General features: G+C 35.7%; 1 protein-coding gene and 1 long non-coding RNA gene across 5 annotated transcripts in view; one reads left to right on the top strand and one right to left on the bottom strand.

Annotated features, from left to right (window-relative positions):
* Window positions 248-2,114, top strand: LOC107634304 (senescence-specific cysteine protease SAG39-like). Its single transcript, XM_016337846.2, has 2 exons — window positions 248-820; window positions 1,294-2,114. The coding sequence occupies exons 1-2, from the start codon at window positions 358-360 to the stop codon at window positions 1,890-1,892; spliced, it is 1,062 nt and encodes a 353-aa protein (XP_016193332.1). The 5' UTR covers window positions 248-357; the 3' UTR covers window positions 1,893-2,114.
* Window positions 3,915-9,632, bottom strand: part of LOC107630040 — a 10,885-nt gene continuing 5,167 nt past the window's right edge. Inside the window, exons 2-5 of one of the 4 annotated variants that reach the window (XR_001618121.2) lie at window positions 6,552-9,345; window positions 6,402-6,453; window positions 4,289-4,542; window positions 3,915-4,155 (exon numbers count right to left, since the gene is read on the bottom strand). This is a non-coding gene — a long non-coding RNA (uncharacterized LOC107630040). Of the gene's footprint in view, window positions 4,543-6,401; window positions 6,454-6,551; window positions 9,346-9,632 lie in introns of all 4 variants that reach the window. The other 3 variants (XR_001618122.2, XR_002359046.1, XR_001618120.2) reach the window with 3 other exon arrangements.

Raw genomic sequence — 9,632 nt, 5'->3', positions numbered from 1 at the left:
AATTAAAAGGACCATTATTATGCATTCACATCTAAATAAAAAATCAATTGGATGGAAAAGGATCTTCCATCGATAACAAGAGAACGTTGACTAGTTGACTTGGATAAATAAAGCATAACCCACGTGGATTAATTAGTGCTTCTTACAATATTATCCAAAGTTTGAAGTGGTGGAGGCCCCCATGTCATGCACTAAAGTATCCCTAATTGAAATAATTTCCCCTTATTTCCACTCCAAAAGAATTGTATATATATAGTAGTTATTGCATGCCTCCAATGCAATCCTTGTAAACGTTTCTTCTTTCATTTCTATATCATCACACATAACACTTAAAAACAAAATTAGTGTGCAATCATCATGACGATGACTACTACTTCGTTTATCCAATTTCACCAAATAATTTGTTTCTTTCTCATTCTCACTTTATGGAACTCACAAGTAACAATGTCACGCAGGCTTTTAGAGTCTGCATGCACAAGAGAGACACATGAGAAATGGATGGAAGAATATGGAAAAGTGTATAAGGATGGTGAAGAGAAAGAAAGAAGGTTCCAAATATTCAAGAACAATGTTGAGTTCATTGAGTCCTTCAATGTGGCTGGGGACAAAAGTTTCAAGCTTAGTGTTAACCGATTTGCGGACCTAAGCGTTGAAGAGTTCAAGGCTTCTCTTAATGGCCTTCCCAAGAGTCATTGGCCGGGGACGACCATGGAATCCAAAACGACGCCGTTTCAGCATGAGAATGTAACTGACATTCCAGAAACTGTGGACTGGAGGAAAAGAGGAGTTGTTACACCAATCAAGGACCAAGGCGGATGTTGTATGTAATTTTTTTTTAAAAGCATCATGCATTGTTATTACGTTGATGGTGCATTATTTCGTTATATGAGTTTATGTGATCATAATAATTGGATGTTAGAAAGGACAATAAAAATTGGCATAAGTAATAAAGATATAGAAAATTTATAAAAGTTTGATTTGAAGCATCATTTTTATACTAATAATTAAGTAAGTGGTCACTAATTCTATGTATATAAATGTCTAATTTTAGTAAAACCACTAGGGTTGAACTCATTTAAATTTATATACATATATATAATCTTTAGATAATATAAAATTGGACCAACTATTCCATTCAATACGAATAATTTTAGGAATCTATTTTTCTAGTATTCTATTTAATTTAATGACAAAAATTATGATGTTAGTCTATAAGTCTATAACTATAACTATAACTAATATATATTACAAAAATTATATGCTAATATTCTTCAATTCTTGTATTGAAAACAGATAGTTGTTGGGCATTTTCAACTGTGGCTTCAATTGAAGGTATTCACAAAATAGCTACAGGTAAATTGGTGTCTCTCTCAGAGCAAGAACTAGTAGATTGTGTCAGAGGCGACACAACAGGATGCAAAGGTGGTTATATGGAAGACGCATTTAGATTCATTGTAAAGAAAGGAGGAATAACGAGTGAGTCAAACTACTCTTACAAAGGAGTTGATAAGACTTGTAAGGCAAATGAGAAGGAAACAAGAAAACACAATGTAGCTAAGATAAAAGGGTTCGAGAAGGTTCCTTCCAATAATGAAAAGGCTCTTCTCAAAGCTGTGGCAAAACAACCAGTGTCGGTTTATGTTCAAGCTGGTGGGGATGATTTTCAATTTTATTCCAGTGGTATTTTTACTGGGAAATGTGGGACTGAGCCAGATCATGCCGTTACCGTAGTTGGTTATGGTAAAGCTAAGGATGGTACTAAGTATTGGATAATAAAGAATTCATGGGGTACTGATTGGGGAGAGAAAGGGTACATGAGGATAGAGAGAGATATTCATGCCAAAGAAGGGTTATGCGGAATTGCCAACAATCCCTCGTATCCAATTATTTAACCCTTTTTTTTCTAAGTGTGCGTAATCGTCGCTGTGTGTGGGGTATGTCAGTATATGTCTAGGGAATATATTTTGTGTAATAATATCAGGTGTTAAATAAGGTATATTAAGTGGGACTCACTATATGTAGGTGGGGTTCGGCATGTTTACGAGAAATTAATATATCGTGACCGAAAAAAAAAAAGAGAAATATATATATGTCGGGTCAACAGGGGTGTGAAAAAATTACATCCCAAAAGCTCGTTCACTAGAAGCAAAAAATTATAGTTTCTGCGTTTACTCAACGCACGTTTAGGTTATTGCTAGTTATTATTGGTTTTTTCATAATTTTTTCTAAATAAATACCGAGAATATTAAAACAATTATTCTATTTTTTGTGCACTGTTTACTATTTTAATTTTATGTAATATGTATTATTGTTCCTATTAAAAATGATAAAATAAAAAAAATTAATTATAAATAATAATAATAATAATAATAATAATAATAATAATAATAATAATAATAATAATAATAATAATAAAATCAGATAATCATATATATCACTGGTCAAAATTAGTAAACGGCCGTTATTGTAAAAATGAAGAGTGCCCAAATAGGGATTTGTTTCTCGGCTAGGGTTTTTCTCACTGAAGTACTTTTTTCGATTTGATGAGATCGATTATCAAAAGTCTATACCAATTGTATGTGTTCAAACATGGCATAATGAACGGCTGTAATCATGGTAGAGCTATGGAGATTTAGGATAGTGTAGGAGAAGAGATTGAAGGAGTCATTGTTTTTGGAGATGTAGATGTTGAAAAGGGTCTACAGATTTGTACCAAAAGTTTAATTAGTCAAATTCTGGTAGACTGCTCTTTCAATATTTGTTAGAGAAATGAGTATTGAGAGAGAAAATGAAGTATATTGTATTCTGTTATTGATGTAAAATTGTAATTATTGTATGTACCATTTCCATATATATATATATATATATATATATATGAAAATATTTGGTAATTAAAGAAAATCAGTCAAAAACAGTCATAACTTGTCTTATTTAGTATTCATTAATTGTTACGACAATTAATGAATGTTAAATAAGGTAAATTCTGCCTGTTTTTTTTGTCTCCCTAACATTACCCTATATATATTACTGCTGCTGCTCTATTGCACATGGACTTAGTGCAAGACTCTCAATATTAGTATTTTTAATTTAATTAACTATAGCTAACTTAATACACTGGAGTATTAGCTAACATCCCCCTTTAAATTGGAGAATACAAATTATATGTTTCCAACTTGATCATGTGAAAGCGAAATTGCAGCGTAGGAAGTGCCTTCGTTAGAATGTTTGCGACTTGATGCTTGCTGGAAATAAACATGAACAAGCTTTACTATCTCCGATTTAACTTTTTTTTAGATGAAGTGACAATCAATTTTTACATACTTTGACCTCTCATAAAGTGCAGGGTTCGTGGCCATATGAATGGCAGAAATGTTATCGCAAAAGAGTATTGTTGAACTAATTTCAATGTTCACAAACTTGAGCAAAGAAATTACGGAAACTATTTCACACGAGGCATTAGCAAGGGCTCTATACTCAGCTTTGGTTAAGCTTTGAGAGACTACATTTTGTTTCTTGCTCTTCCATGAGACCAAGGAGTCTCCAAGAAAAGTGTAGTAATCGGTGGCGGTGGATCAACGTGTGTCCAAACAACTTTTTCCATTTGCATCGGCATAGACAGAGATGTTAAACTTGGAATTGGATGAGAAGACACTACAAGAGAGTATGGACATTGCAGTGGTTTTTTTATTATTAGCGGCAGTTTTAAACCGCCGCAAAATCAAATACCGGCGGTTAAGTAAACCACCATGGATAGTGGCGCGGGCAATTGTTTTAGCGATGGTTTTTAGCAACCGCTGGTATAACCGCCGCTAAATGGAATGAGTTATTTGCGGCGGTTTTAAACCGCCGCTATTTGAAAAACAAGTTTAAAAAAAAAGTTGTGGCGGTCAGGAACCGCCGCAATTCAGCATGCATTTTTTTTTAAAAATAGCAGATGTTTATAACCTCCTCAATCTTCACTGTCATATTAAAATAATAATTTCTCCCGTTTGAGAAATACAATTTATTAAAAAATAAGTAAACCTCCACAAGCTTAGGTGTTGGAGAAATACAATTTAAGTTTCAAATAACATAGAAAAGTACCCTTCCATTAAACATAGCTAATTCTCTCATCTACTTCCATCTAGACTCACTCTGCATTTCTATTGCAATACTCTGCAGCGAAATAGGGCAAAAATTATTCATGGCATAAAATAGCAAGTGAAACACAAATATAGAAATTTGATAACCAAGTTAACAACTTTTACAAGCCAACTAATATCTCTTTGCAGGCATTACAAGAACAAACCTTTGCAACTTCTAATCTTCCAAGTTGTATTGTGCAAAGAAAAATAGTTCACCTATGATTTGGAAATTCTGAAACTTTCATATGAAAATAAGAGCAACAATCGAACAAAGATGTAAAAAAAGAAATATAGTAGCCTGTGCAGATACTTGTCGCACACAAGTCTGAACTGAATGAAAGATCTTACCATCAATTGCATCGGTATAGTAGTCAAGCATCTCTCTAGCTCTACCTCTTCTAAAATACACTTTGACATTCTGTGAGAAAAGAAAAGACAGGTAATTATAGGGGTGTGCAAAAAAATTGGTTTCACTGAACTGAATTGAAACTGAACTGAAACGGTTTTAAATAAACCAGTTTTTTAAAATAAAAAACTGAACTGAAACCATAGTTTTTATGAAAACCAGTTTATTAAAAACCAGTTTTTATAGTTCAGTTTAGTTTTAAACCAAATTAAAACTGGTTTTATTTAAACACTAAAATTAGTTTTTACATACTCTTTCTCTCTCTCTCTCTCTTCACTTTCTCTCTCCCCTTCCTCTCTCTCTCCTCTTTCTCCCCCTCTCTCCTTTCTCTCTCCTCTTTCTCTCCCCTCTCTCCCTTCTCTCTCTTTCCCCTTTCTTCCTTCTCGTCTCCCTTCTCTCTTTCTCTCTCTCTCTCTCCCCTTTGTCTCCCTTCTCTCTTTCTCTCTCTCTCTCTCTCTGATCTCTCTTATTCCTTTCCCCCTCTCTCTCTCTCTCCATCTCTCTTTTTCTCTTTCTCCCCCTTCTCTCTCTCTCTCTCCTCTCCCTCCTCTCTCTCCTCCCATCTCTCTTCGTCTTTCTCTCTCTCTTTCTCTTTCTTCTCCCTTCCCGTCTCTCTTCCTCTCTCTCCCCCTCTCTCTCTCTCTCTCCTCCCTCCTCTCTCTCCCCTTCACATCTCTCTCTCTCCCAATTCCTTCCTCTCTCTCTCCTCCCTTCTCTTTTCTTCTCTCTCTCTCTCTCCCTCCTTTTCCTCGCTCTCCCATTTTCTCTCTCTCTCTCTCTCCCCCTATTTCTTCTTCTCTCTCCTTCTCTTTCTTCCCCTCCTCTCTCTCTCTTTTTCCTCTCCCTTTCTTTCCTTTTTCTCTCCTCTCCCTCGCTCCCCCTCCCTTCCCTCTCTCTTTCTGTCTGTCTCTCTCCTTCTTTTTCCTCTCTCTCCCCTTTTGTTTCTCTCTCCCTCCTTTCTCTCTTCCTCTTTCTCTCTCTCTCTCTCCTTTTTCCTTTTTCTCTCTTTCTCTCTCCTATTTCTCTCTCCCCCTTCTGTTCTTTCTCTCTCCTCTTCTCTCTCTTTTTTTGCCCTCTTTTCTCTCTTTCTCCTCTTTCTTCCCTTCCTTTCTCTCTTTTCTCTTTCTCTCTCAACCTTCTCTCACTCTATATCCATCTTCTCTCTCTCTCTCCCCCTCTTTTCTTAAAAATAAGAGAGAGAATGAGGGAGAGAGAAAAGAGAAAAAATAGGAGGAGAGATAGAAAAAAGAAAGAGATAAAAGGGAGGGGGAGAAAGAGCGCAAGAGAGAGAGAGGAAGAGAGAGAGGGAGAAAAAGTGAGAGAGAGAGAGAGAAAGAGAGAGGGAGAGAGAGATAGAGAGGAAAATGGATAGGGGAGAGAGAATGAGAGAAAGGGATAGAGGGAGAAAAGAGAGAGAGAAAGAAAGGGAGTTTTAGCCTATAAATCAGTTTAAACTGGTTTTTTCAATTAAAACTGGTTTTATTTTTATGAACTGGTTTAAACTGGTGCACTGTATTGTAAACTGGTTTAAAACCAGTTTCTTATTTGACAAAGTAGTTTGGTTCAGTTTCTAAACCATTTAAAATGGTTTAGTGTAGTTTCAGTTCAATTTATGAAAAAACCGAACCATGAACACCCCTAGGTAATTAATATCAATAAATAATAAAATTCTGCACAGCTACTAGATCAAAGGAATTATAGAATATGCAAGAATCTAAACCTAAGTTAGAAGGAGCTTCATATGAAGCAGACTCATGATATTTGGACTTTGGATTCTAAGCAAAAGTTGTTTGTCTTCATGACAAGAAAATCAATCATCACAGAACTTTCATAATTATCCATGTTCAGGATTATTTATAGAGGTAAATCACCTTTTTGTCAAGGTTAATTGCTTTTGTACACTACGCCTCAGCTTGGAGGTAACTGCATAAAAAGTTAAAGGATAATAATAAAATAAAATAAAAAATCATGATGCTTGCTAAATAACTTTTGAGAAGTGAAAGACAAGAATGATATGCTACCTTCCAAGCTCTAGATAAACTTGGGACCTATCACTGTCGTATGTTGCATTGTTGCTGCTTAGTTTTATGGCTTCCGAATAAAATCCAATGACTTTCTGCCACTGCTTGTCTTTGTAACCTTGATTTCCCTGATTAAGTAACAAACTGAAAAAGTTAAAAAATAAATTAACAAAATAGTAATAATAATACAAGAAGAAAGAAAGAAAATTCAGCGTATAATGTACATGGATTCAAATGAAAGATAAGCATGGTTTATAACAGCTGAGTTTTAGTCAAAGATGATGTCGTAAAATGTGCCAGCCATGTTGCATGATTACTTGGAATAAAATTTGCAGACAACCATGCTATAAATTAATATTAATAAATTGTACAACTTGGATTAAAAATCTAAAGAAGTATATAAAACTTATAACAAGAGCAACAAATAAATCTAAATTAACGGCTCATGCTAATGCAGTATGTCTAACACTACCATCAATTTCACAAACTTCAAAGTCTTTCTCACTAAAATAGTAATCCAGTATGTCTAACACTTTGGTCCACTGACTGAAGATCAAAACCTAAAAGCAATTGGCAAACACAAATAACCATAACAGCTTGGAGAAAAATAAAATAATGTATTGAGACATAAATAATGGTTACAGACTTCCCTAAGTTGAATAACCAAATTACTAAGAAACTTTATTCCATGTCCTGATGTAAAGCAATACAATACCAAATTATATTAGTATATTTCACTTTAGTCTTGTGTGATTGTAGATGCAACACAAGACTTTTAAACTGTACTAAATTGAGAACTAAAACAAAAAAAAAACCTAAACAAAATTGCAATCCAAATTTGCAGCTATGTTGTGTGATGTTCTCTCTCGACTTTCTCACTTGATTCTGACAAATTTATAAAAATATTTGAAAAAATTATTCTCACACTGCAATTTACAAATTGATTTAGATATTGAATTGAATATACTAAAAAGATTCTCTATTGAGCTTTCTCTTCTTCTTCGATAAAGCAAAACAATCAATTTAATTAGTAGAAAAACCCAAGAACAAACTCAGAACCAGGATTTAGAATGCGCAAAAAAATAGAAAAAAATCATAAAGAGAAAACTAGAAGTGAAGGTGCAAAGCAGAAGGAAGGAGGCACGAGCAGCGAGCGGATCTGGGACATAAGATCCCTTTTGCTATGGGGGAAGGGCACTTATCCTCTTGTAAAAACGTGAAAACCTAGCAGAAAAAAGTAGATAAATAAACGACAATCCAAATAAAGAAATAAAGGAAGAAGGAGAAGAACATGCAACAGGTGTGGTGGAGGTGACGGTGACAGGATGCTCGTGTCGCTACCGCAGATTTGAACCATGCACAACACTACGCGGATGAGATAGCTAGCAGATCTGGCAGAACAGAGGAGGAAGCAGAAGAAGCAGAAAAAGCAGAGGAGCTAGCACAACGTAGAAACTTTGGAGAGGTGCAGAGATGATGATGGAAGTTAGAGAGAAGAGAATTGTGTTGTAACTAGTGAGAGTGAAGACAATCAGAATGAGAATTGAGATAGATCTGAGAAAGAGGGGCATCTAATTGAACCCTGAAAAGAAAGCAAATAGCGGCTTCTCTCAAATCTGCCACGAAAATTGCCGCTAAACTGCAGATAGTGGCTGTTTTCAAAACCGACTCTAATAAAGCGATGCTATCTGCCGTGTGTCTTGTAGTGAGAGGAAACCTTGACCAGGAGCACCTTTTAAGTACCAAGGACACTATGGGCTGCGTGGAGATGTGGCATGCGAGGATCGAACATGAATTGGGCAAGCTTTGCCATAGCAAACGTGATATCGGATCTAGATATGGTCAAGTACATTAACCTGCTAATCAGCCTTCGGTAGCTTGAAGCATTTGGAATTGGGTCTCTTACTTCTGCATCTCGAATCTTTAATTTGGCTTCTATAGGTATCAACGCTGGCTTACAATCAAGGTAACCAGTATCTTCAAGGAGGAAAAGGGTATACTTCCTTTGTGTTAAGGAAATTCCTTGCTTTGAGCGAGCTAACTCCAGACCCAAGAAAAACTTTACCACCCAAAATCTTCAATTTAGAAATTGATTGCAGCTATTCTTTAAATTTTCTCACTAGTTTATGCCTTGGTCCAACAACAATAATGTCGTCGACATAAACAATTAGGAAAGTGGTATCATTTCTCTCACCCAATGAAAACAACGAGTAATCCTGCTTGCATTGCTTGAACCCATCCTAAGTAAGGGTTGTGCAAAATTTGGTGAATCACTGCCTCAATGCTTGTCGAACGCTATAAAGAGATTTCACAAGCTTGCATACTAGACCCTATTTCCTTTCTGGATGTCCAAGAGGTAAGGTCATGTACACCTCTTTGTTCAACTGGTCATTTAGAAAGGCGTTGTTGATGTCAGGTTGCAACATGCATGGTCCAATGCTTTACAGCTGCAATGGTGAGAAGAATGCACAATGTAGTGATTTTAGCAACAGGACTAAATGTGTCCTTAAAATCAATGTCTGATTGTTGTGTAAAATCCTTCGCCACGAGTCGAGCTTTATAGCGCTCTAGAGTGCCATCTGCACACATCTTGACATTATAGACCCATCTGCACCCTATGGTGTGTTTACCCTTTGGTAGAGGAACCAATTCCCAGATTTTGTTGGCTTCGAGTGCGTCGAGTTCTTCAACCATGGCATGGCGCCACTCCTCATATTTCACTGCCTGATAGTAAGATTGAGGTTCTGGGACAGCATTAGCATGAGCAAAGTTGTGATGATAGGTGAGGTTCAACCTACGATTACTAATGTAGTTAGTAATTGAATATGGTGAAGTGGTAGAGCATACATAGTCATATAAGTAGGAAGGAAGGTGTGGATGTCTGGACGAGCGACAAAGTAGTTGAGAGATAAATCCGGTGGCTCTATTTAAAAAAGAGTGAAAGACTTTGACTATGGCTCTACAGATTTGAGGCTAAGGATGTGAGGTACAAATCCTAAAAGAAGTTTATATATTTTTGAAATTACTAACTTTTATATATCTATATTATATTATATATTTATTATTATATAATATATACCC

The sequence above is a fragment of the Arachis ipaensis genome, chromosome B03 (assembly GCF_000816755.2).
Source record: "Arachis ipaensis cultivar K30076 chromosome B03, Araip1.1, whole genome shotgun sequence".
Classification (NCBI taxonomy): domain Eukaryota; kingdom Viridiplantae; phylum Streptophyta; class Magnoliopsida; order Fabales; family Fabaceae; genus Arachis; species Arachis ipaensis.
This window is presented reverse-complemented; position numbering and strand designations above follow the sequence as displayed.

What these genes read in the sequence shown, in the direction of transcription:
- LOC107634304 (XM_016337846.2), top strand. Translation starts at nt 358, where the DNA reads ATGACGATGACTACTACTTCGTTTATCCAATTTCACCAAATAATTTGT. An exon ending in CAAGGACCAAGGCGGATGTT is followed by an intron (nt 821 to 1,293) that starts GTATGTAATTTT and finishes TATTGAAAACAG; the next exon opens with ATAGTTGTTGGGCATTTTCA.